This window comes from Megascapheus bottae, chromosome 11 (assembly GCF_031878675.1).
Source record: "Megascapheus bottae isolate mThoBot1 chromosome 11, mThoBot2.hap1, whole genome shotgun sequence".
Classification (NCBI taxonomy): Eukaryota; Metazoa; Chordata; class Mammalia; order Rodentia; family Geomyidae; genus Megascapheus; species Megascapheus bottae.
In genome coordinates this window covers 42449478-42477137 of record NC_143519.1, presented here as the reverse complement: position 1 = coordinate 42477137, position 27660 = coordinate 42449478, and the positions used below count along the sequence as shown (strand labels likewise).

General features: G+C 40.5%; 1 protein-coding gene across 1 annotated transcript; it reads right to left on the bottom strand.

The window, feature by feature from the left end:
* Positions 1-644: 644 nt before the first annotated feature.
* Lrrc63 (leucine rich repeat containing 63) lies at positions 645-26989 on the bottom strand. The gene is given in 12 exon segments (XM_090342126.1): positions 645-1008; positions 2342-2581; positions 3579-3662; positions 7552-7622; positions 7624-7689; positions 10591-10689; positions 13762-13913; positions 18399-18452; positions 18934-19566; positions 22092-22178; positions 24960-25181; positions 26650-26989. Coding segments are annotated over 11 exon segments (1842 nt in total). The 5' UTR covers positions 25084-25181; positions 26650-26989; the 3' UTR covers positions 645-776.
* Positions 26990-27660: the final 671 nt, after the last annotated feature.

Below are 27660 nucleotides of genomic sequence, written 5' to 3'. Positions count from 1 at the left end.
GTAATCCTAGCGACTCAGGAGGTGGAGATATGAGGGTTACAGCTCAAAGCCAGCCTGGCAGGAAAGTCTGTGAGACTCATCTCCAATTAACCTCCAGGAAATCAGAAGTGGTACTGTGGCTCAAAGCATAAGCTTTGAGCAAAAGAGCTTAGGCACAGCCAGGCCCTGAGTTCAAGTCCCATGGCTGCCAAAAAATAAAAACAATTTACAAATGTAGAAATGTAGAATGTATCTCCTGTACAATGATACATGTGCACCACTGTACCTTACATATTCAAGTTTTCTAGAACCCAGGAAATGAATACAAACAACTGGAAACTAGTGTGGACTTAGTATTTTATTCCCAAAGCAACTCAGCTCTGGACAGATTTCCACAGAAATATACAAGCTAATATCAAATAGTTGGGCGAATTAACTTGGAAACCATATCAATACATACTTCTATGATGACTTTAAAATGATGTTTTGTCATTTCGTTACAATACATGAAGAGAACAGATGTAAAACATAATCCGTTTTTTTTTCTTTTAGCAAAGGATTTGAACAATTTTCTTTTTATAATGACTATGGTCTAAAAAAAATCTTCTATGTCTTCACTGAAATCCAAAAGCGTGTGCTGACTATTCTTGAGAAATTAACACTTTCCTAATCATTACAAATGCACGTAAGGAGCTAAGATAAAGAAAATCATGTAAGGAGACACTTGGGTCTTCCATTCCAGAAGCTGTACTCCAAGACACGAATTACTAATGTGCGGCCATTATTGACTTTTACACTTAGGATGTCTCATTATATGCACCTTCATTTGGCCAGTCCATATTTAGAATTATTTTTTTATTTGTAACACTTGTGTAAATAAAATTGGTGTCCCTCATTTTCTTAAAGCAGGAAGAAGAGCAGACCACAAACAAAATAGGAAGCTGTGTGGCTCCAAAAATATCCGTGGATCGAATGATATGAAAACCTTCTCCAAACCTGGTGCCCTGACACCAGTCACACTTGGATGTGCTGAAATGAAGAAACAGCCAATAAGATTTTAAGAAAAAAAAAAACAGCAAACCTGTGGCACTGACTCCATGGCTTTGGGCCTGGAGTGAGGCAGAACATTCTGGTGGGAGCCAGTGGTTGAGGAAAGTTATTCACATCATAACAAAGAAACAAAAGAGAAATAGGATACTTCTATCCAACAATTCTCCTCAAGGTCATATTCATGTTCAAGGTCATAATTTCTCACTGGGCACTGCCTCTTAAAGGTTTTACATCCTCCCCCATATTACTGCCCTGAGGGGGAGGCACTGAAGATACAAACTATAATATCTATCTTTTTTATCTTTTTCTTTCTGCCAGTCCTGGGGCTTGAACTCAGAGTCCTTGGGCTTTCTCAAGGCTATCCCTCTGCCACTTGAGCCACAGCACCACTTTCAGCTTTTTCTGTGTATATGGTGTGGAGGAATTGAACCCAGGACTTTGTGCATGCCCTCTACCACTATACCACTAGGTCATGATCCCAGCCCCAACATCTGTCTTTTATTGAGTCAATATTGATCCTTTGGGGCTGGGAGTGTGACCTAGTGATAGAGTGCTTGCCTACCATCCAGTCCCTGAATTCAAGCCCCAAGACTGTTAAAAAAAATATTGATCATATGTATTTTCCTGGTAAACCATTCTTCTTAGGAATATATCAACTATCTTTTTCTTATTTTGCTGTCCTGAGGCTTGAACTTGAGGTCTAGACACTGTCCTAGAGCTGCTTTGTATAAGGCTAGATCACTTCAGTCACACCACCCACTTTTGGCTTTTTTGATAGTTAATTAGAGATAGGAATCTCCCATACTTTCCTACCCTCGCTGGCTTTGAACTCTGATCCTCAGATCTCAGCCTCCTGAAGAGCTAGGATTACAGGCATGAGCCATTGGCACCCAGCAACCAATATATTTTTTTAATCAGTGGTTGGCACTGTTGGTAAATAAAAATAGCTTCATGCTGTCTGAAAGAAATAGAGATCTACTTGAGTGGACTATAGGTATACAGAGTTTAAGAACCTTACACCTGAGACCAGTTCATGACTTCGAAACTTGCCATTATTCTGAGAGTGGGGGTAGGGGAGGGGGATCCTGGAACTTAGGGCCTGGATGCTACTTTTGACCTTTTTCTATCAAGGATGGTGCTTTATCACTTGAGCCACAGGTCCACTTGTGGCTATTTGGTGCCTAATTGGTGCTAAGAGTCTGATAGCCTCCTAAGCAGCTAAGATTATAGGCACAAGCAACCTGTGCCCAGCTCAAACATTATAGATACTCAAATATGTGCTTTGGGGAAAAGCACTTTAGAATTGACATACCTTTCAAGTAAACTTTGAATATCTGGTGAAATTGTACCATGAAATATGCAGAGGTTATTTCTGACAATATACAAAGCACAGATGTCAGTCAGTCTTAAGGGACTATTTATGGAACTCTCTTCCCAAAAAGCAGGATGAGTGTATGTATTCTCATATTGGAGTTTTGTCAGTTCAAGATTCAGAATTCCAGGCGGGAAAGCAGTCAACTCATTTCCATCCACGTTCAGTTTGTCAAGTAAACTGCACATTAAAAACAACAGTTCGATTTCACTTTCAAGAGGCTAAAGGAAATGAACTCCAGGATAAGGAAACAAGAGGTTTATCTTTGTGATTGTTGTTCTTAACATACTATGTGAAGTTATTTCTTTTCTCTCGTTCTCTTTTATTCTCCTTATGGTTTATCTCATGTTGTTATTGTATCTGACTTTGCTACCTGGTATATTGCATATAAGGTTTTTGTTTATTTCAAATAGGGAAGGAAAGGGGAAAAACAACAGGGGAGGGGGAGGGGGAGGGAAAGTAGGAAAAAAACATGGGAAGGGGAATCAATGTTCAAGAAGAAATGTACCTACTACCTGACAAATGTTAACTGTAACCCCTCTATACATCACCCTGACAATAAAATACAATTAGTAAAACAACAATAAAACTTAAAATTAAAAAGATACTCATACAATGTAAAATACTGATCTAAAATTCTGACAACTGACACCAAACTTGGTAGCAACAAAACATGTATTTATTTCAGTATTTCCTTAGAATCAAGACAATACTGAGCAAGTAATCTAGCCAATATTATATGCAAATAAACACAAAGGCGTGAGTAATACAGTTGAAACTTATGTCCAAAGGTGTTTGAAACCTGTATCACTATAGAAAGAGAAGTAGCTACACAAGAGGAATACTATGATTATTATATATCATAGTGTAATGATTGATTTACAGAATAATGTTCGCATAGCTAAGCCAAACATCAATACATATTCATTCATTCAAGCCTAAAAAAGACAATGACGATTTATCCTATTCCAATGTATGATATATTATGTTAAAAACATGGGGACTCAGATCCTTATAAAGTTCTGCACATTCATCATTCAGATTTTGCATAAACTTTATATGCTTTATATATGTTATGGTCATTAAATAAATAAATAACTCAGTGTTCTTAGCACTATCTTTACCAATTACCTTTTAACGGACATATACTGGGCACTTGCTACTTCCAAAAAAATACCTGAGTTGCTGGATTTCATTTGGAATGGCAGTAAAGTCATTGTAGGAAACATCAAGTTCCTCAAGATTGGAAAGGGAAAATAACCTTAAATGAACAAAATCAATTGTAAAAAATGATTATATGCTTTTATTACTGAGAGTAAAACAATAATGAAATAGGTAGCAATATAAAGTATATATTTTTTAAATCTTGCACTTTACATAGACTTCGTTTCATTGTAGGTGGTATAATTACCATGTAAGTCCCTAATTATGAGCCATCTATTCATTCAAACTGGTTTGAGATGTTTGGAATGGATAAAGCCCTATTTGATTTTGGTTTTTAAATCAGAGATTTTTTTTCCTTGGGTGCACTACATAGCTTTCCATGTTGAGAAGATAAGAAACAACCACCTTCTGATAAATAGCAGTCATGTGTTCTTTGACAATTCAGGGAGCCAAATCCTCAAGGCTCTTACCTCTAATTAACTAGCAAAAACCTGGAAGTAGAGGCATGGCTCAAGTGGTAAAGTTCAAGCCCAGTACACATGTACACACATACACACACATGCCTGCACACACACACATGTGCATACATATACACACACATACCTGAGATTTTTTACTTGATTTTCTAAAGCAAGGTAGGAGTATATATTGACAAAGACTCACCCTAATTACCCTATTTAAAATACACAACCCGACCCTTGCACATTTATTTCTACTTTTTGTCTTTTGAATCGGCTAAGATTTCATGTAATTTATTTATTAGATATTGCTTAGTGACTCTGAGGATGTGATCTTCACAGAAGCAAAAATCTGTGACTCGTGCTATGCACGCAAATTACATCAACTTACTGATTTAAAGCAACGCAGGCTCATTATTCTATAGTTCTATACGTCAGAAGTCTGGCACAATCTCATCCTACTAAAATGGCAGGGGTGAGCTTTTCTCTAGAGAACCTAGAGAGAATCTGCTCCATGTGCATTCAAGTTGTTTGTAGAATTCTGTTTCTCAGGCCTATAGGACTGAGGTCCTTTTTTTTTTTGGCCGGCTGGAAGCTAAAGGCTAATCTCAGGTTTTATTCTTTTATGCATAGCTTGTTTCCTCTACCTTTAAGGTAGCAACAGCGAGTTCTCATTTTGCATCTTTTTTTTTTTTGCCAGTCCTGGGGCTTGAACACAGGGCCTTAGCACTGTCCCTGGGCTTTCTCAAGACTAATACTCTACCACTTAAGCCACAGCATCACTTCTGGCTTTTTCTATGTATGTGGTACTGAGGAATTGAACCCAGGTCTTTGTGCATACTAGGCAAGTACTCTACCATTAGGCCAAACTCTCGGCCCTCATTTTGCATCTTTTCTATGTATGCTACTGCATTCTGTTACAGAGATTGTTGTTGTTGTTGTTGACATTGTGAGGCTTAAACTCAGGAATTAGGGTGCTGTCCCTGAGTTCTTATTGCACAAGGCTAGCACTCTACTATACTGAACCACCACTCTGCTTTGGTTTTCTGGTGGTCAATCGGAGATAAGAGTTTCATGGATTATCCTACCTGGGCTGACTTTGAGCTGTGATCCTCAGATCTCAGCCTCCTGAGTAGCTAAGGATACAGGTGCCCAGCGAAGATACAGGATACCAGTATACAGTGAAGTTTTTTTTTTAAGTACTGGGGTTTGAACACAGGACCTTGGGTTTTCTAGGCAGGCACTCTACCACTAAGCCATATCTCTAGTCCTTTTTCATCTTCAGATACTTTTGGGTAGGGTCTTGAGTTTTGCTGGGAGTTGACCAGACACCTTGATCCTCCTTCCTATGTTCCCATATAACGAGGATTACAGATTATTTTTTTAACCCTCTCCCATCTAGCTTTACAATTGAGAAGGAAGTCTTGCTAACTTTTTGCTAGGGCCATCTTTGTCTCCCAGCTAGCTGGAATTATAAGCATGCACTCAGCTCTCTTCTGCCTTTAGGAGCCAGTATGAGTAGACGGGAACCAATTAGATATTTTATGATAACCTCTCTACTTTAGTAGCAGCTAAGTAGAAACCGTTGATCTCCAATCTTAACCTCTCTTCCTCCATCACAAAATATGGCGTGTTCATGCATTTTGGAGACTTGGAGGCAGACAGGTCTGGGGACTACTGCGCTACCCATTGCTATCCATTGATCCTCTGGCCATGCTCCTCTCAGTAGAAAATTCTCAAGGACCTTGTGGGTTGTCTATGCATGTCATGGAGACTCATTCAAGGAGATCTACGACCTATCCATAGACCTTTCAGACTCTACTTGCTGCTTCTCCTGAAAATGCGATATTGTACAATCAGCATTACCCATTTCCAAAGCTACACTGCATACTCATCAAACAAACCTAGCATGGGGGAAAACCATCTTCTCTTTCCTTACCTTGCCCTCTGACAAACTCAGCTTCAGTTTCTGTCTCAATGGATCTGCCTGAACCTAGGTACTTCATATAGATGGAGTCATGCAATATTTGTTCTATTGTCTCTAATTTATTCCACACCGCACAATTATCCATTTTGGAGCATGTGTCAGAATTTCATCCATTGTGGGAACATGTGTGTGTATAATTTTGCTTATACATTAATCTCTTAATGGACATTCAGGAATAGAAGCCGTAGGTTTTTCCATTACCCTATTGCTGCACAATTGAATTGCTGACTTTTTCAGACTATTTCAGAGTAAATAAAGTTGCTACCTTTTCCCTCTTATTAAAATAAAGTGAGGGGGCCGGGAGTTTGGCCTAGTGGTTAAAGTGCTTGCCTAGCATGCAGGAAGACCCGGGTTCAATTCCTTGGTACCACATATATAGAAAAAAGCTGGAAGTGGTGCTGAGGCTCCAGTGATAGAGCTCTAGCCTTGAGAAAGTCCAAGGACAATGCTCAGGCCCTGAGCTCAAGCCCAGGACTGGAAAAAAATAAAAATAAATAAAATAAAATAAAGTGAGGTCTAGTGAAGAAAATTGCATGGGAACATAAATTCACTAAAAATTCTTATCACCCAATCTTAGCTAAGTCTATACAATTATCTCCTGCTTGCTATCCTAGGAGCCTTAGATCTGAGGGTCATGGTGAGAAGCCAGCCCAGGTAGGAAAGTTCATGAGATTCTTTTTTTTTTTTTTTTGTGCCAGTCCTGGGCTTGAGCTCAGGGCCTGAGCACTGTCCTTGGGCTTTCTCAAGGCTAGAGCTCTACCACTTGAGCCTCAGCACCATTTCCAGCTTTTGTCTATGTATGTGGTACCAAGGAATCGAACCCGGGTCTTCATGCATGCTAGGCAAGCACTTTAACCACTAGGCCAAACTCCCGGCCCGTAGTTCATGAGATTCTTATCTCCAATTACTCACTAGAAAAGCAAGAAGTGGAATTATGTTTCAGGTGGTAGAGTACTAGTCTTGAACACTAATACTTAGAGACAAACCCCAAGCTCTGAGTTCAAGCCCCAGAACAGGCACATTCTCTCTCTCTCTCTCCTCTCTCTCCTCTCTCTCTCTCTCTCTCTCTCTCTCTCTCTCTCTCTCTCTCTCTCTCTCTCTCTCTCTCTCTCTCTCTCTCTCTCTCTCTCTCTCTCTCTCTCGCTCTCTCTCTCTCTCTCTCTCTCTCGCTCTCTCTCTCTCTCTCTCTCTCTCTCTCTCTCTCTCTCTCTCTCTCTCTCTCTCTCTCTCTCTCACACACACACACACACACACACACACATCTAAGCAATTCACCTGAATCTGTTCAGATGATTTACTTTCATTCTATTCACAAGATATGTCTGCATGCCTACTCAGTAAAACCATATTGCCTATCAACTGTGTAGCTAGTAGAATCATTTTGAATACCAGAATAAGAAACAAATCAGCTAATTTTAACAGAGTAAGAATTACTGAATAATAAAAAAAGCTTCCAGCTACTTTCAAAAGGGAAATTGCTTCTTTACTAAATTACAAGCTCGCTATTTTCTGTGTTTATACTCCCAGACAATCAACCTTACCCACTTGGAAGATTATAAATCCAATTGAATCCAATGGCAAATATTCTAAGGTACCTAAGAAGGCAAATTTCAAGTAGGGATTTCTTTGATAGGATTATTTCTCAGTATAAGTACTTGTAAATTTCTAAGATAAAGTACCTAAGGGATATAAAAGAGAAATAAACATGGATGAAATATACAGTATTAAAACCCCTTTATATGTTAATCTTTTATAAGCTCTGAAAAAATACAGTAACATCAGTGTTGAAACATTTATTGACCTTAGTAGATACTTTCAGTAATTTTTTTGCCATTACTGGGGCTTGAACATAGGGCCCTGAGCACTGTCCTTGGGCTTTCTCAAGACTAGCACTCTACCACTTGAGCCACAGTACCACGTCTGGCTTTTTCTGTGTATGTGGTAGTCAGGAATCCAACCCAGATCTTCATGCATGCTAGACAAGCACTTTACCAAATTCCCAGCCTCACTTTCAGCTCTAATACACATGAGACAGTGAAATATTGTAACTACATGTATGGCTTTGATCAAGAAGAGTCCTTTCCTTTTTTTTTTTTTTTTTTTGCCAGTCCTGGGCTTGAGCTCAGGGCCTGAGCACTGTCCTTGGACTTTCTCAAGGCTAGAGCTCTACCACTTGAGCCTCAGCACCACTTCCGGCTTTTTTGTATGTGTGTGGTACCAAGGAATCGAACCCGGGTCTTCCTGCATGCTAGGCAAGCACTTTAACCACTAGGCCATCTCCCAGCCCCAAGAAGAGTCCTTTTCTAAATATGAAAGGACATCAGATGAAAATGAGGGAGAAGGTGTTGTTTACAAGCACCTGGAAGGTGACTAGAGTTAATCTTCATGATTAGTGTCTTGAACTTGGCTTCTCATAATAATCTTTTTATTTAACATTTCTGCTTCTACCCTTTCCTGTCCTAAAGGATTTTAGTACTCTGTACTCCACCTGATTCCAAAATTTGGAACTTTCTATAAACCTGTATTAACCGCAACTATCCCAACCATGGGGTGTTCTATTCACTTCCTTTACCCTACTGCTAAGAACTGGAAACAATTAGCCTATTTAACAATGAGCACATTTCCAAGTGCCAGTAGCTCAGCTTTGTCTGTAATCCTGGAAGATTAATGTTCAAAGCTAGTTTGAGGAAGAAGAATCCTTGAGGTTTCATTTTCATGTAATCAGCAAAAATCTAGGCTGAAGGAAGTGGCTCAAGTACTAGAGAATCACTCAAGCAAGCAAGACCTTGAATTCAAGCCTTAGCATTGCAAAAAGAAGAAGAAGAAGAAGAAGAAGAAGAAGAAGAAGAAGAAGAAGAAGAAGAAGAAGAAGAAGAGAGAGGAGGAGGAGAGGAGGAGGAGGAGGAGGGAGGAGGAGGAGGAGGAGGAGGAGGAGGAGGAGGAGGAGGAGGAGGGATTTCTAATTAATTTTTTAATTGGATAGAGTTTTTTCTTTTTGTCGGTTGTGAGGCTTTGAACTCAGGATCTGGGTGCTGTCCCTGAGCTCTTCTTCTCAAGGCTAGAGTTCTACAACTTTGAGCCTACAGCTCTACTTCTGGCTTTTTTGTGGTTAATTGGACATAGTCTCTTGGACTCTTCTTCTCAGGCTGATTTCGAATCGCGATCCTTATATCTCAGCCTTCTGAGTAATTAGGATTGCAGATGTGAACTACCAGTGCACAGCTGGATAATTTTGGGTAGACAGTTTGTGTGTAAGATATAAATTGGCATGTAGAACTAAGACTTTTATATTCCTTGTGAATTCTTGTCAACTTGGTCTATTCAAATTAATTAAAACTGGTTTCATGTATTAGTAGTTCTTCCAGGTGAAAAAAAAAAAAACCCACAACATTACTGCGTCCTATCCCAGTCTCTTGCATTACTTTGCTTCCTGGCTCTTACCATGACAGGACACACAATGCTTGTGTGTATGGCTGTGCTCTTACACCACTATCACACAAGTTCCATGAAATAGGCATTTTTGTCTGCTGTAATAAAAAAAATCTTTCCAATACTAAGCATTTAAAACAAGAAAAATGGCAACTTGCTTTAAAAAAAAAAGTCAATATTCTGGAAGTCAAGTTATAAACAACCAGCAACTGATAAAACATTTACCAAAATCATTGAAAACAAAATCTGTCCCTAATTTATTATTAAAGTCTCATTTATTTGAAGTGGCATTAAGTGATACTATAGCTGGTGATTTTTTTATACCATTTATTAAGCACTATATCTAACTTTTCCTTATGGTAATTAAATCTTGTTACAAAAATATCTGGTAACTGGGTCCGATTGGCTCACACCTGTAATCTTAACTAACTCAGGAGGCTGAGATTCAAAGTCAGTCTGGGCAGGAAAGTCTATGAGACTTTCATCTTCAATTATCTGTCAAAAAGACAGAAGTGGAGCTGTGACTCAAGTGCTACAGTATCAGACTTGAGTGAAAAAGATATGGGGCTGTACCCAGGCCCTGAGTTTAAGCCCCAGTACTGGTATGCAGAAAAGAAGTCCAGTTATTGGGCTGAGAATGTGGTTTAGTGGTAGAGTGCTCGCCTAGCATGAATGAAACCCTAGGTTCAATTCCTCGGTACACATAAACAAAAAGCCAGGAGTGGTGTTATGGGCTCAAGTGGTAGAGTGCTAACCTGAGCAAATGTAGCTCAGGGATAATGCCCAGGGTCCGAGTTCAAACCCCAGGACTGGAAAAATAATCTAATTATTAACTATGTTTCTGAAGCTTCTGATTAGCACATGAGTAGATGTATTTTAGGTTTTATTCAGAAGAATACATTCGTTATGAGTGACACAATTATGAGAATGTATTTGTGATCCTGACTTTCAAATAGTCTTTAAGGATTACACTGTTGAGTCTTCCTAAAAAAAATCTACTGTGCTTGTCTCTACTGAACCTGTTTTGGAGGCGACCCAAAATGTGTTACCTTTAAGAAAAACTTTAGAGTGTTTAAGATGTCTACTTTTGTTAAAATTATTCACAGTAAACAAATTATATCAATACATATACAATAATAAAATGGACTCACTTCAGGAGGAAATTGGGTGAGATCATTGAAAGATAGGTTAAGATATATCAGTTGCAAAGCAATGAGTGTTAAGTCTGGACACTGAGAGAGAAAAAATCCCTAGAGAAAAGTGACAAAAGATAAGAAATCATTATTAACGTAAATTCTGCCCACAGGATTACAGCACTTTGGATTTCTTTTATTTTGTTTTGTCAGTTGTGGGGCTTTAACTCATAGCTTGAGCACTGTCCTTGAGCTCATCAGCTCAAGGCTAGTGCTCTACCACTTGAGCCACAGTACCACTTCTGGTTTTCTAGCGGCTCATTGGAGATAAGAGTCTCATAGACTTTCATGGCGGGGGCTAGCTTTGAATAGAGATCCTCAGATCTTAGCCTCCTGAGGAGCTAGGATTACAGGAGTGAGCCACTGGCATCTGACAGAATTTTGGATTTATAAAAACACTACTACAACCTTGGCAATAAGATGTACAATCATGGGGCTGGGAGTTTGGCTTAGCAATAAGAGTGCTTGCTTAGCATTCAGGAAGACCTGGGTTCAATTCCTTGGTACCACATACATAGAAAAAGCCTTTAGTGGTGCTGTGGCTCAAGTGATAGAGCTCTATCCTTGAGAAAAGGCCAAGGAAAGTGCTCATGCCCTGAGCTCAAGCCCTGGAACTGGCAAAAAAAAAATGTAGAATCAAACTTTCCTAAGTTCATGGAGAAATTGTAACTCTGGGTATTGTTATTTTGTTGGTTGAATTCTGACGTAGGATCTTGCTATATAGAAGAGGCTGGCTTCAACATATTATCTTCCTGACTCCATCTTTAAAATGCTGGCATTACAGGATTGTGCTATCATGCTAGACTTTCCAAATAGGTTTTTTTTTTTTCAGGATATGTGTTAAATTTATTCCTAAAAGATGTTATTCTTTTTCCAGATCACACACAGATTATTTACTTGTAAGTCATACACATTAAAGATGAGTATCTCTGTGTGATTATCACACATATATCCAGAATTCTAATTATTCACATTCATGTCATTTCTTATTCTGTAATTAAATGAATTAAGAGGTAAAATACCTTTTGAGGAATCGCCATATTGCTTTCCATAGTGGGTTGAACAAGGTTTACACTCCCACCAACAGTGTAGTAGCGATCCCTCCTGGCCACGTTCCCACCAGCATCTGTTGTTATTAGATTTCTTTTTTTTTTTCATTTTTTTTAATTGTCGGAGTAGTGATAGAGGGGTTACAGTTACATTCACCAGATAGTAGGTGCATTACTGCGCACACATTGACAGCCCTTCTCATGTTTTTGTCCCCATTTTCCCTCCCCCACCCCCTCCCAATCTCCATGTAGTTTTCAATTGTGCTGATCTTCTTATCCTGAGTGAAAGCAAGCACATTTTCATACTTAAGAAGGGAGCCATTTGTATGTTCTGTTTTATACAGAATAACTCCCCAAATTATTTATTTTTTGAACAACTTCTGGCCCTTCACACATAGTGCTATGTTTGCCTAGGGAAAATGCCATATGGCTGGATCTGGGGGGCCCCTACCAGGCATTCAGGAGGCTGACAAAGGTCAGCCTGGGTTACAAAGAGAAACTCTGTGAAGAGAGAAAGAAAAGAAGAAAGGAAGGAAGGAAGGAAGGAAGGAAGGAAGGAAGGAAGGAAGGAAGGAAGGAAGGAAGGAAGGAAGAAGGAAGGAAGGAGTGTGCAGATTGTGAGGTCCTTGCATGAGATTTGGATGGAATCAGAATGTAGGAGAAAGGTAAAATATTCAAAGACAAAGGGGAGAGGAGTAACAGGAATCACAAGATAGGGATAGAATAGCTGAAATGCAAGGGAAACAGAAAGGCAACACACAGAGAAGAGAGGATGCCACTGGTATCTAGTTGTTAAAGTAGGAGAAAATGAAATCCTGAAATAAAAGGGGGACTCAGATGGAGTGCTAAGTGAAAGTGGGGGGAGGAAGGAAAATCAAGAGTAACACAGTAAGTTCAAATAACATTTTATGCATATATGGAAATGTCATGCTGAAATTTCTCACTATGTACTATTCAATGTAGACCAAGAAAAGCTTTAAAAGAAAAATCGTACTATTTGTCAGAGAACAAACAAATTAAAAAAAAATTGGTGTGTGCTAAGTGATGTCATAACCAGTGGTGCTATGCTGACGCTAAGCTCTGTCTGGAGTTACAAACTACATGGTAAAACAAATAATTCTTAGAGATTTGACTGACAGGGACTTTTTCATATTGAACACTAAATACATAGAAAACTCATGCACATGTCACTATCTAAAGGGGGTCTCTATTGTTTTCCTTTTTGCAATTAAACATACAGTGTGTGTGTGTAAGCGTGTGTGTGTGTGTGTGTGTGTGTGTGTGTGTGTGTGTGTGTGTGTGTTGGTCTGAAGCCTAGGCACTGTCCCTGAGCTATTTTGCCCAAAGCCTAGGACTCTACCACTTGAGTCACAGCTCCACTTCAGGATTTTGGTGATTCATTGGAGATAAAAGTCTCACAGACTTTCTTGCCCAGGCTGACTTTGAACCGTGATTCTCAAATCTCAGCCTCCTGAGTAGCTAGGATTACAGGCATGAGCCATCAGTGCCTGGTAAACATACAGCTTTTTGAGTACAAAATATTTTGGGACCAAATCTAAGTACGGCTACCTGCTTACTGTATGATGCCATGAAATCTAGTTTCACTCAGCTTCAGTGTTTTCATCTGTAAGTAAAGATTCTAATATATGCTTTGCATTGTAAGCTTTAGTGTTTGCATAGAATATAATTTGTATTTAATGGACTATAACTAGCATTATTATTCTTCATGCTAGTAAAGCATCAAGTCTAGCAGTAGATTGAGCATGAGTTCCCGAGATTTCTGGTAACTTAAAAAATACAATAATAAATTGGAAAACCACTGTCCTTATCATGCTGGGTAACAGAAAAAAAGTCCTATAATTATCTTTTGATACAATAGCTGGTGGGATGAAAGCAAATGATTACTGAAAGCAAATGATTACAGATAGATTTAGAGATGCAATTCTACTATGTTCTGGGGGGAAATCTCTATTGAATTAGACTCCATCAATACCATGGAAACTAACCTACAATCGGAAACTCAAAGTAAAAGATACTTGTTAGTGCAGCAGGAAATGGATGCTCAAAAGTTGTAGCAAACCTTGAGACTGAGTGCATTTCTTCCATGTACTTGGCAGTTCACGACGGCCAGTTCTGCCAGGGCCTTGATTGCCTCATAGCGTGTGTCTACAATGGTCTTCAAACCTTCACCACGTAAAACAAAGGTGCCTGGCTTTATGGTTCTAATGACTCCTAGAGAAACAAAGCAAAAGAGAATGTCAAAGGTAAAAGAAACCACAAGAGCACAACTCAGATATCACCTCCCACGAGGCAGCTCCATTCCCCTCCTTAACATCACCTTGACTCATGTGCAAGTCAACTCTCCTCTGCATTTGTAGATTCCATGTAGAAGAGGAAAGAAAACAAATTAGCCACGAAAAGAGTGGGCATCCCAGTGGCTCATGCCTGTAATCCTGCTTATTCAGGAGGCTAAGATCCGATGGTCATGGTTTAAAGCCAACCTTTATTGAGGAGTCTGTAAGACTCTTATCTCCAATGAACTACCAAAAAAGTTGGAAGTGGAGCTGTGGCTCAACTAGTAGAGAAATGGCTTTGGACAAAACATCTTAGGACAGTGCTTAGACCATAAGTTCAAGCCTTAAGACAGGCATAAAAAAAAAACAAAGAAAAAGTAAGACTATAATACTTAAATGTGTTTTATTACGACCCTGGTGGGCTTTGTCTTCCATTAAAAATATGGACTATGTAAGCATATACCGAGTTGTGGCTGAAAAATAGTTGAAGAGGCTTTATGTATGGCAACTGATTTTTAAACATGCAGCCATATTGTTGTATTACTTGCCACACTGCATTTTGAGATCTCCATAATCATAGCCTTCAAAGAGAGAAAATCTTCGAGTATCTTAGAGTAGCATCTTAGAGTAACTGCAACATGAAAAAGTTCGCCTTTTAACTCCTAAAACAGGTTGGACCCATTTCAGATGAATAGATATGAAAATGAGCTGCTGAGTAAAAGAAAGTGTGATAAGAGACTTGTTCCTGGGAGAGGGGATGAAGCCAGGAGGATGAAAGAGTTAATGAAGATGTGTGTCTCTGGCTTGCTGGCTACTCACTTACCCTAGCTACCTTCTAAGTGGGAAAGACGGAATGAAAAGAAATTCCTTCATAGACCTCTGAAGTATCTGGATCCTTTCACTTGTTTTTAACCTTCTAAGGAGTGAACTCTCAAAGACTCAACAACAAAAAAAAAACTATGAGGCTACACATATTGTTTAAGCTCATAAGGAGACCCCAACATTTAATCCATGTCACAGGCTCCTTGAATGACAGGGAGGGTATGGAGTCTCAAAGTTTCACAGAGGTACCATTACCTCCTGCTAACTGTTGTTACTCAAACATTCATTTGTTATGTTCTTTGTCTACCTTAGAATTTTGAGTCTTATTTTTAAATCCCCAATTCCAGTATTTTAGTGAATTTCTCCAACTTTTTCTTTATTCTCTTGAGCACAACATTCATAGTGACTCTTAAATTCCAGTCAGAAACTCCAACTATGGGTTGCTTTTGGTTTTTTTTCTATTAGTTTTCAGCCAATTTGTTTTGTAGGGTGCTCCTTCCTTCCTCCCTTCCTCCCTTCCTTCTTTCCTTTCTCCCTCCCTCCCTCCCTCTCTTCCTCCCTTCCTTCCTTCCTTCCTTCCTTCCTTCCTTCCTTCCTTCCTTCCTTCCTTCCTTCCTTCCTCCCTTCCTCCCTCCCTTCCTTCCTCCCTTCCTTCCTCCCTTCCTTCTTTCCTTACTCCCTTCCTTCCTTCTTCCCTCCCTTTCTCCCTCCCTCCCTCCCTTCCTTCCTTCCTTCCTTCCTTCCTTCCTTCCTTCCTTCCTTCCTTCCTTCCTTCCTTCCTTCCTTCCTCTCTCCTTCCTTCCCCTTCCTGTATCCACCTTTTATTTTTGCTCTCTCGCTCTCTCTCTCTCTCTCTCTCTCTCTCTCTCTCTCTCTCTCTCTCTCTCTCTCTCTCTCTCTCTCTCTCTCTCTCCCCCTCTCTCCCCCTCCCTCCCTCTCTCCCTCCTCCCCCTTCTTTCTGAGAAAAAGATCTTGCTCTGTAGCCTAGGTTGGCCTTGAATTCTTGATCCCAAACCTCTGTCTCTGATGATTTATGATTTTCTTAAAACAACAACAACAACAACAAAAACCCAAAAACTTGATGCTGAGGTAACATTTATATAGGTACAATTTTAAGGTGTATAAGTAATACTCCCCTCGACACATCCCTCCTTTTCTTAGACACACACACACACACACACACACACACGTTACGCTTTTTAAGTTAGTCTAGGCACTTTTTAGTTAGTCAAGAGTAGCACTGATTATTTTCATGCCTAGTTTTGAGCTTTAAAAACATTTTTAATTTTATTTTCAAGGTGATATATAGAGGGGTCATATTTGCATACATAGGGCAATGAGGACGCTTCTTGTCAGCCATTGTTAACCCCCTCCCTCTTTTTTTCTCCTATTTTCCCTTCCCCCAAACTTCCCCCCTCTCCAAGTTGTAAAGTTCATTTCCAACATCTTATCTTGTAGTATCACTGTTGCAGTGGTTCACTCTTTATCCTTTGTCTCACCATTTTGTTGTTCCCCTTTCCTGCTCCAAATCAGATAAATGTATATATAAGACATAGGGTACCAAAATCAAAAACAGTGACAAAAGATGATAAACCAAAGGAAAAAAAATAAAAAAAGAAGAAAAGAAAAGAAGGGTCTATTTTCACTTTATCCTTAGTCCTAAGGCATAGGTCCTTTGGCCTTCAACTCAGAGCTCAGTGTGTTCACCAGGGCACCTGTACTTTGGCATAATTTGAGCTCTATTATCCATCTTTTTGTACAACTAGAAATATTTATGTGATTCTTTAGTTTCTTTGCTGTTTTTTTGTTCTGCTGTGATTCCCAGAGCCTTATTTTCCAATTTCCATCTTAGAAATTACCCAGTTGGGTCAGGAGGTTAACCTAGTGGTAGAGTGCTTGCGTAGCATGCACAAAGACCTGGGTTCAATTCCTTGGTACCACATACACAGAAAAAGTCAGAAGTGGTTCTGTGGCTCAAGTGGTAGAGCTCTAGCCTTAGGAAAGTCCAAGGATTGTACTCAGGCCCTGAGTTCAAGTCCCAGGACTGACAAAAACAGAAAGAAAAAAAGAAATCAGCCAGTACTCTTGAGGGAACTTGTACACAAGATCTTTGAATTCACTTCTTCTACAAGATTTTGCTCCCTATGTCCCACAATCCTTTCAACTTTGAAGCGAATTGCTGCCTCCTAGGCCCACTGAAATGGGCCCATTCTGCTTGGATTCTATTCTCCCATAGCACAAATACTGGTAGGCAAAGAGCTGAGGTCAAAGTGTAACTGTAGTGTGAGCTTCTCTTCCTTCAGGAATTGTAGCCACTAAAGCCATTCCTGCACTAGCTTCTTTCCAGCCCCTTCAACCGCTATTTCATGTACATCTTGGCTCCAGTAGTAGCTCTTGATTATGTGTAGAGCTAGAAAGCTTAGGGTTATTTTAAAATCTGTGTCTGATAATTCTCATACCTAACACTGCTGTGCATATTATTTATTTTTGTCTTTCTTTTTGGGTGCCTAATTATTACAAAATATTTGCTACCTATTATGTATGAGATAGTGTTTGAGAATAATGCAAGGCCTGGGTTGATGTAGTCTTATATTTTCCTTTTAGAAAACTAAGGTAAAAGCACTGTGACAGTGCCTGGCATTCGTAGGTAGTTCTCACTAATTCATGTCTATCTGCAACATGCAGAAAATAAAAATGTATCAGCTTTTAGAGGCTCAAGGTATAGTTAAGTGCTAATGCACAGTGCCTGCCTAGCGCAAGTTTTCTTGAGTTCCATCCCCAGTACTACATATATATATATACATATATATATATATAAAATAATCATATGTCAGCTTTGGCATTTTTAACATCAGTGTAATATCTGGTTCACAGTTAAAACTTAAAAAGCTAGCAAGCACTCCAGGGCAGTGAGGAGAAAGAAGAAATCAGGAGGAAATCATTCTATCTAATGTTCTAAGAGTTCACCTTTTTTTTCCTATGCAAAACTTGAGATCTTTATATTTTTTTGTGAATCATACATTTTGTAATTCAGAATAATGACCCATGTGAGTGTGAATGTAAAAATGATTATGAATGTAATTACTGAATCTCAATAAAGGAAAAAAAGAATTAAAAATAAAGCTAGCAGGCACCTGTGGCTCATAAATGTAATCCTAGTTACTCTGGGGTCTGAGATCTGAGGATCTCAGCCAGCCTAGGCAGGAAATCCATTAGAAGCTGATCTCCAATACAGGAAAATTAGAAGTGGAGCTAGGGCTCAAGTAGTAGCCTTGAGCAAAAAGCCAGTATTCATAGACACACAGAGAGAAAAAATAAATTGCTAGCTTATGGGAAGGGATGGGAGGGGGAAAGTGAGGGAGAATAAAGGAAGAGGGGACACTGACCAAGAAGCATTGTACTCATTACCTGACTTATGGAATTGTAACCTCTCCATACAATTACACAATAATCATATTTTAAGGCAATTGCTGAATAATTGGCTTAAGAAACTGAAAATGAACTATATAAACACATATCCAGACACAAAACCACCAATTTTTAGAGAGAGAGAGAGCAAATGTTATAGTTTCTAAAAGAATGATATAAATCAAGAATTTACCTTCACATAGTGGTTTTTGGACAGTCTCTATGTTTCCACTTTCCACAAGAGCCTCTAGAAGGAAAAACAAACAGGACAAGCTTTGGACTTGTGACAATGTGCTTGAAGATGTTAGAACGTCATTGTAACTGCTCATCATTTAGTGAATTGGGATGACCCACAGAAGTGAATCCACCAAGGCCTCTACTTAGGAAGTTCATCTTGATAGCGTGTCTCTCCTTCATGTCAGTTTCTCTGAACCTTTGATTCAGTGATCCTTGTTGGCTCATTACCCCCAGTTTCTCCTTGGCAGCTCAACAAGGTCAGTATTCTTATTACAGCCCACTAGCCTAAGTGTTACATCTATATATTATATACCTATGTGTGTGTGTGTGTGTGTGTGTGTGTGTGTGTGTGTGTGTGTGTGTGTAAAAGGTGATTTTTACCTTTTCACCCTTAAAACCCAGAAGAGGGGTCCCATTTGCTTACTTTTTTCCCCTCCCCACTTTGCTCTAATTGACCCTTGGTATTATAGGCCTGGCTCTATCATACATACCAATTATGGATTGTCTTTGAGGTTTTCTTGCGGAAACTGGTATTGGTAAGCTTTTCAGTCCTACAATCTCAGCCTTGCCTAGCACCATTTTAGCTCTCCAAGGCAGAGGCTTCTCTTGCTCAACAGATATACTGCTGGATACAGAGGTTAGTAGCACTCCAGTTGAGTCTTTCAGAATAGGAGGAAGCTCAAAATCTGTAGTCCCCGGCAAAGGTTCAAGCTGAGACCCTTTCTTCAATGGGGGAGTGATGATCAAGTAATGATCACTGAGAGGTTGGAAAAACATGGAGGACAAACTGAAAGAGTCTCCTATTATTTCACCAACATGAACCTTCACCTTGCGTCCTCTTTTCAACTTTTCCCTAAAAACTCGTTTAGAGGCAGATGGACATCGTGGGAAAAACAGGGAGCTGGAAGCAGTCAATGGTAAATGCCAATAGGCATGCATAACAGATTTGGGGATCATAGCCAATGTTCCTGGTATTTGAATATTAAAATAGATATTACGGACATTGACATGTAGTTGTGGCTGTTTCTTTGAAACTTCAAGAAACTTAGTTGTATCTTTTTCTGTTGGAGTGATTTTATCTTGAGTGGCTGGTGTACCAAATAGCTGAGTTTCACCAGTCTTGGCTAAAAGAAATGGGGGGGGGGAAGAAAATTTTCATTACATTTATCAGTATGTCAGACATAAAACTATAAGTGTCTTAGCTTTCATAATTTTTCTTTACCCACTTATATATCTCCCACCTTCTGAAATATGTTTATGCTTGCTCAACTCCCAAAGCTCTTTTCAAGTGATAAGGATAAAGTTTGAAGAATAGAAGTGCAAAGGCCAAATCATATTGAATTTAGAAAACAGTAGAGAAGTGCTCTCAGAAGAAGAGAGAGGATAGCTCAAGCCTGTCCTCAGGAAGATAAGGTCTGAGGATCAAGGTTCAAAGCCACACTGGACATAAAAAAACAGGAAGTGGGGCTTGGCTGAAGGGTAGGGTGGTAGTTTTGAGTTGAAGAGCTCAGGGACAGCACCTAGGCTCAGTTCAAGCCCCATGACCCACAAAAAAATAAAAATAAAAATAAAGAATTGAATCCATGGAGTCCTTCTCTAGGACTTTTTGGAACTGAGACACTAAGGGGAAATGTTTCTCCCCCTCGCTCTCCCCTTACAGGTCTATTACAGGTCTATTTCCCAATGCAAACACAAAGCAGAAACTGCTGCTCCCAGTAGGTTGTGAAGACAGAATTGAGCGCCATCGTCACGTTGAGTGACATAAGCCAAGCGCAAAAAGCCAGATATTGCCTATTTTCTCCCATTTGTGGAACTGACACCGAAGATATACATATAAAGATGTGTGTAGGGGGGAGTTTGGCCTAGTGGTAGAGTGCTTGCCTAGCATGCACAAAGACCTGGGTTCATTTCCTCGGTACTATATACATAGAAAAAAGTCAGAAATGGTGCTGAGGCTCAAGTGGTAGAGCTCTAGCTTTGAGAAAATCCAAGGACAGTGCTCAGGCCCTGAGCTCAAGCCCAGGACTGGTCAAAAGAAAAAAATGTGTGTGGGCCGGGAGTTTGGCCTAGTGGTTAAAGTGCTTGCCTAGCATGCATGAAGACCCAGGTTCAATTCCTTGGTACCACATACATAGAAAAAAGCCGGAAGTGGTGCTGAGGCTCAAGTGGTAGAGCTCTAGCCTTGAGAAAGTCCAAGGACAGTGCTCAGGCCCTGAGCTCAAGCCCAGGACTGGCCAAAAAAAAAAAAGAAAGAAAAAGATGTGTGTGTGTGTGCGCGTGTGTGTAGAATGAGATTATTTTGTGAGACTAATCAATTTCTAGGTCTGCGTCATTTCTGAACATGGTTTTAGCTCCATTTATTTATATTTTATTTTTTCCCCTAGTCTTTAAACAAGCTTGGTAGCTGAGTGCTGGTGGCTCATGCCTATAACATAGCTACTCAGGAGGCTGAGATTTGAAGACCCTAGTTCAAAGACAGCCTGGGTAGAAAAGTCCATGAGACTCTTTATCTCTAATTAACCAACAAAAACCAGAAAGAAAGCAGTTGCTCAAGTGGTACAGTACCAACCTTGAGCAAAAAAGCTAAGGCATTGCACACAGGTCCTGAGTTCAAGCCCTAGTACTGACATAAAAATAAATAAATAAATAATAAGCAAACAAAGTTGTAATTTTTAATTGAAAGCTAAACTTGATAGATATGTCAAGTTATAGATAATTGCATGTGCAGCTTCTGCTTCCTTTATCCATTTTTTTGGTCTTAAAATTGTTTTAGCTTATTTTATTGTATAGGTGATGTATAGAGGAGTTATAATTAATAAGTAATTATAAGGTAATGAGTACATTCCTTGTCAAACCCTGTTACCCCCTCCCTTGTTGTCTTTTCTGTGTTGTCTTTGAGCTTCCCTATGAAGTCCTTAATGAATGAAGTATGCATTTTATAGCAATCTTGATTGCAATCCATTATTATGCTAGAACTCTGTAGATGTAGTGTAAGGTGAAAGAACATGGGAAGTGTTCCACAATATGATTAAACCTCAGGTTTTGACTGGGCCCGAATCTCTTCTTTATGGGTCAGAAATGTGTTTTAGTCTCATTCTCACCACCTTACGTGAATAGGAAAGTTTAAATGGGGCTAGAATTGTTTAATTTTCCCTTCCTTTAAATCAGATGAGGTTTTGGACATGTCTTTGTTGTAGAGAATGCTCTGGGATGATTTAATTTTATTGATCATGGGGCTTGAACTCAGGTCTTGGGCATTGTCCCTGAGCTTTCACACTCAAGGCTAGTACTCTATCGCTTTAAGCCACAGCACCATTTCAACTTTTCTGGTCCTTAATTGGAGATAAGAGTTTCATGGACTTTCCTACCTGGGTTGGCTTTGAACTACAATGCTCAGCTCTCAGTCTTCTGAGGAACTAGGATTACAGGCGTCAACCACTGGTCACTGGCATGTAGGACTATTTTAAATGAACCTTTAGCCTTTTACCTTGAGGGAAAATGTCCACTCTTCACTAAGAACTTGGTGGATTCCAGAAGGAAAACAAACAAACAAACAATAAAACATGGCACTACAGGGCTACCAGAAACTTAAGGAAGTCCTTACTCAACCTCTAGCAATTCATCAAAATTTAGCTTTTAAGTGTCCTACCTTTTACTGGCTTAGGTTTCTTCTGCTTCAAAGGAATTGGTTGCAGTATTTTTCCTATCTTTCCAGACTTTGGGATGATAGTCTTGGCTGTGAAATGTGGAAAGAAAAAATAAGTGAAAAGGTAAAAAAAAATACCCAAGTAAATCTTTCCACAAAGAAATAACACAGGGAACTGCAAACCCCTTCATTTGGGCAAGGGATCTTGAAAAGAAAGAAGATGCACATATATCTCTACAACTTCCAACAGATTTTTGCAAGAATCCAAGTGAATGTTTATACCCCTTCTGTTTAACTCCCTTACTGTCTGAAGTCACAAAGTATAATGATAGAGGCCATAAAACCTTTTTAGAACAAATGATATATAAGAAGAGACAAAGTAGAGAATGATGGGCCATGTGTTCAGTACAAAGAAATCCAGTATAGACTGGAATATCAAGGACTCAAAACCTATATAATGCTCTATTAAAGATAGGAAAATGCATTCTCTTCAAACCTGCACTGCCCTGTCTGATAGCAACCTGTACTGGGATCAGTCTTGAAGAAACTCCAGGAACTCTCATGTTTGAATTTATTCTGCTTTTAAATTCTTTTTGTAACTGAACCATGGACCAAGGGTTTAAGGGTCACCCCACCCCGTACTTGGAATCTGAATTCTCTAACATAGAAAAGATCATTGATTACCAACTTGTTTGCTTTTTTTTTTTTATTCATTTGAGGATGGGGTTGGTGGTTTCCAATCTCTTTCTATTTTAATGTTGATACCACAAGTCTATTTGTATTTACTTTTCAAACCAGTATGACCAGCAGTTTTCTATTTCTAATATAAAAACTATTGTTATTCAGTTACTACCAATGTCTGTGGCTAAACTTAATGGAATCATAGGTGTAGGGGAGATGAAGGAAAGTGAGAAGAAGTGAAGTTACACTTAATTAGAGGGGTCAATCTGATTAACATACTGCATGTGCAGGTATGAAACACCAAGGTGAGACCCTTGTGAAAAATGATCATACCCTTTAGAAAACAATGACAGGAATATCAAATAGGTCCTATTCAGAGTGAGAGCATAGTCTGAGATATAGAGAGAGCAATGAAGGAGGAATATGGTTAAAATAATTTATGTACAAGAATGATAACTGCGCATTTAGTATTTTAATCTACCCTGCTATCATTTTTCCTTTCTTTCCACTCTGGCAACTCATTCCTCAAACTTTCTAGACAAATCTTTTTAATTCCTAATTCATCACTTATTATTCCTAGGAGCACAGTCTAACTTATTTGCCATAGACACTAACAACTTTTTTCCCTGTGTCAACCCCGTGGCTTGAACTTAGGGCCCGGATGCTCAAAGCCAGTACTCTACACTTGAGTCACAGTTCTACTATTGGCCTTTTGTTGGTTAATTAGAGGTAGCAGTCTCACAAAACGTTCCTGCCTGGACTGGCTTCAAACCATGATTCTCATATAGTAGCCTCCTGAGTAGCTAGGATTACAGACATGAGCCACCAGTACTCAACTTTTAAAACTAAAGTTTTAAAATCTCAATTTGGAAGCCCCAAATGCCTCAAACTAACCCTGTCCAAACCACATTCTTCACTGATTTGTTCTCATTTCCTTTGTAGAAATATTCTTCTGTGTAGTCTCTCTCTCTCTCTCTCTCTCTCTCTCTCTCTCTCTCTCTCTCTCTCTCTCACACACACACACACACACACACACACACACACACACACACACGCACGCGCCCCCAACCTGCCGAACAATAATTTCTCCGGTAGTAGGATTTTGTGGCTACTGTATAATCACCACAAATTTGGTGGCTTAGAACAACAGAAATTTGTTCTCTCACTGCCGGGAATCTACAAGTCCACAATCAGTATCCCTACGCTACAATGAAGGTATAAGAAAGGTGATTCTCTCAGTGGAGTCTTTTTCTGTGGAATCTATTCTCTGAAAAATAGAGACCTCTTCTATGTAGGAATATTGGATAGCTGCAGCATTAGGCTTAGAGCCATTTTATGGGGGGAGGGGCGCAGCACATGTGCATGTGTACAGTATTAGAGCTTGAACTCAGGGCCTTTTGCACTTGCTTAATTTTTTTGCTCCAAAGGGTCTTTCAGATCTATTTGGACGGGCTGGCTTCAAACCATGATCCTCAGACCTCAGCCTCCTGAACAGCTAGGATTACATACACTAGCCACTGGCACCCAGCTTCTAAGAGCTATTTTAAACAGTGTAATTACCACCAAAAAGCACAAAGTTGAAGAAACACACAGGAGAAAAGAGACACTTGTTCACAGTGTGCAAGTTGAAACAAAAAACGCCATAGGTGGGCCAGGAGTTTGGCCTAGTAGTTAAAGCGCTTGCCTAGCATGCATGAAGACCCAGGTTCAATTCCTGGGTACCACATACATAGAAAAAAAAAAAAGCCAGAAGTGGTGCTGAGGCTCAAGTGGCAGAGTTCTAGCCTTGAGAAAGTCCAAGGACAGTGCTCAGGCCCTGAGCTCAAGCCCAGGACTGGCAAAAAACAAACAAAAACAAAAAGCCATAGGTTTCCCTGTTTTGTCTCAACAGGTACCTGGGTATTCATATCTTCACTTAGCTGCATGTGGCTACCCATGTCTTTGAAAGAGCTACAAGTACTGATTTAGAGTTACAAATAAACTTTATCAATGAGAAAATGTACACTTACCAAGTGTACAAATAAGGATCAATGCTTTTACATGTAGAACTGACTATCTGATGTTATCATTTTACAACAAAGATTTGTCAGTTACAGTTAGTCAATGTCCTTAGTGATGCTGAGGTACAAGTCAATGAATTTCTATTGAAGTATGTAAGTGTTAATGCGACCCTCTGATTAACACACATACCTGTAAGGATTCTCTTCGTAAGGATTTTCTTTGTAGGTGAAGGCAGCTTAGGGAGTTTGGGAGGTAAAGGTCTTCGAAGAAGTAGTAGTGGTTGCTCCGTTTTGCAATGATTACTTTTTTTCATAATTGCTGATCAAGTGATAAGTGAATGGGCGTAAATTGCTGTTAAAAAATTCGATTCCATTTTAATGAAAATCATTCCATGTTAATATCATACTGAACCTAAGTAGATTTCAAAAAAGAGAGTAAGGGGCTGGGAGTTTGGCCCAGTGGTAGAGTACTTGCCTAGCATGCACACAGATCCAGGTTTGATTCCTCAGTACCACATACAGAGAAAAAAGCTGGAAGTGGTGCTGTGGCTCAAGCGGTAGAGCTCTGTCCTTGAGAAAGCCCAAGGACAGTACTCAGGCCCTGAGTTCAAGCCTCAGGACTGGAGAGAGAGGGGGGGGAAGGGAGGGAGGGAGGGAGGGAGAGAGAGAGACAGAGAGAGAGACAGAGAAAGAGACAGAGACACAGAGAGAGACAGAGAGAGAGACAGAGAGAGAGAGGAGGGAAGGAGAGGGAAAGGGAAAGGGAGGGGGAGGGGGAGAGGGAGAGGGAGAGGTAGAGAGAGAAAGGTAGAGAGGGCTGGAAGTGGAGTTTAGCCTAGTGGTAGAGTGCTTGCCTAGCATGCACAAAGGCCTGAGTTTGATTCCTCACTACCACATACATAGAAAAAAGGTGGAAGTGGTACTGTGACTCAAGTGGTAGAGCACTAGCAAGTGGTAGAGCTCTAGCCTTGAGAAAGTCCAAGTACAGTGCTCAGTCCCTGAGTTCAAGCCCTGGGACTGACAAAAAAAAAAAAAGGAAAAGAAAAAAAAAAGAGTAGGGAAATCATTCTTTGGGATATCTTTAACGTTTTAGGTTTATAATTAATCAAGAAGTGCCAGGACATAGTCAATACCAGGGGCTCGCACCTGTGATCCTGAGCAGTAAGCTTTGTGGTTACCCAGGAGGCTGAGATCTGAGGATCCAAGCAAGCCAAGGCATTTTTGAGACCCTTATCTCCAATTAACTACCAAAAATGGCAGAAGTGGAGTTGTGGCTCAAGAGGTACAGGGGAAAAAAAAAAAAAAAAAAAAAAGCCCAGGGATGGTGCCTAAACACTGAGTGCTGAGTGTGATAAGCCCCAGGACCAGCAAACAAACAAAAAGTATCAGAATTTGAGTTTAGGAACTTATGTTCTACTATTTGATACATGCCTCCAGCCCTGCTTCTTGCTGGTTAATTGAAGATAAAGTCTTGAGGACTTTTTCTCAGGTTGCTTTCAAATTGAGGTCCTTTGAATTTCAGCTTTTCTACTAGTTAGGATTCCAGGTGTGAGCCACTATGCCCCATTCTGATTTTTTTGTTTGTTTTCTGTCTTTTGTGGGGCTTGAACTCAGGGCCTGGGTGCTGTCCCTGAGCCTCTTTGTGCTTAAGGTTAGCTAGCTCTCTATCACTTGATCCACAGCACTACTTCCCCATTCAGAATTTTATATGTACAGACCCATTATGTATTATATACTCCGTATCCATTATACACTGCATACAACCATACACATATATACATGTATATAGAAACATGAGAAATGCCCTGTCAATGTGATTTCAGTCAGGAAAGGGTGTTGGTTTTTTCCCTTAACCCTAAAAACGACATGTCTTTCACTACCTCCAAAAAGTTATCACTCCACATTTAGAAGGTTTTTGGTCAAAAGATCCCTCTATTAGACAAGCCTCTGAAGGGTAACTTCGTACACAGGCGCTCGAGGTTTACTTCCGGGCTGCGTGTCCCAGTTGATGTGGGCAATTTTCCATCTGTAATATCCAAGGAGAGAGAGAGCTGGAAGAACTGGATCCCTACATCCCCCAGGGGCTTTTCCAACCAACTGTTCATCTTGGCATCTCTTCCTGGGCACCTAGGCTGACAGGGAAAGCTCTAGGTAGGCTGTTGCATGCTCTTGCAGGATGTTGCTCCCCAAGAACCATCCAGCCAACCCCCCCTCCCCCCGACTCTAAGCTAAGGCCTCAAGCTAAGGAGGCAGACCCTGGCAACCAACATCCCTAGGCAGGTAGGCGGGTGGTGGGGGGGGTGGGGGAGCCGCGGACTGAATACCAGGCGCGAGAAGGCGGGCGGTGGGAGAAGGGGGAGTGGGGGGAGCCAGAAAGGCGGAGCGTGTGGGCGGGGCCAACTCGAGTGGGCGGGGTCCTGAGTGGGCGGGGTCCATAATGGGCGGGGCCCCGAGTGGGCGGGGCCCCCGAGTGGGCGGGGCCAGCCCGTGCTGCTGAGCCGGGCGGAGCCTGGAGGAGGAGCCAGGTCTGGCCCACGGGCCCAGCGCAAGTGGCACCCACTGGCCCAGCTCCGGGACTGCTTTGGAGAGGCTGCGGAGCTGTGGGGCAGCTGGCTGCACGCGGGAGGCTGTGGTGAAATTGTTATTCCTCTTCTTCTTCTTCTTCTTAGGACGGTGATCACCACGGTTACTGGTTTAGGCTAGGACAAGCTGCGGGGCGCCCCGTGGGGTGTCTAGAGTCGAGGCCCGCCTCATTTGGTCTCTCCCTCCCTCCTCTCTCCCCTTCCCCCCCCCCCCTCACAAAAAGCTCACTTTCTGTCTTTCTTCTTTCCTTCCCCTGGATGCAACCTGTGAACCCCTTTCTGCGTGGTTGGTTCTGGGTGTGCCTTGGT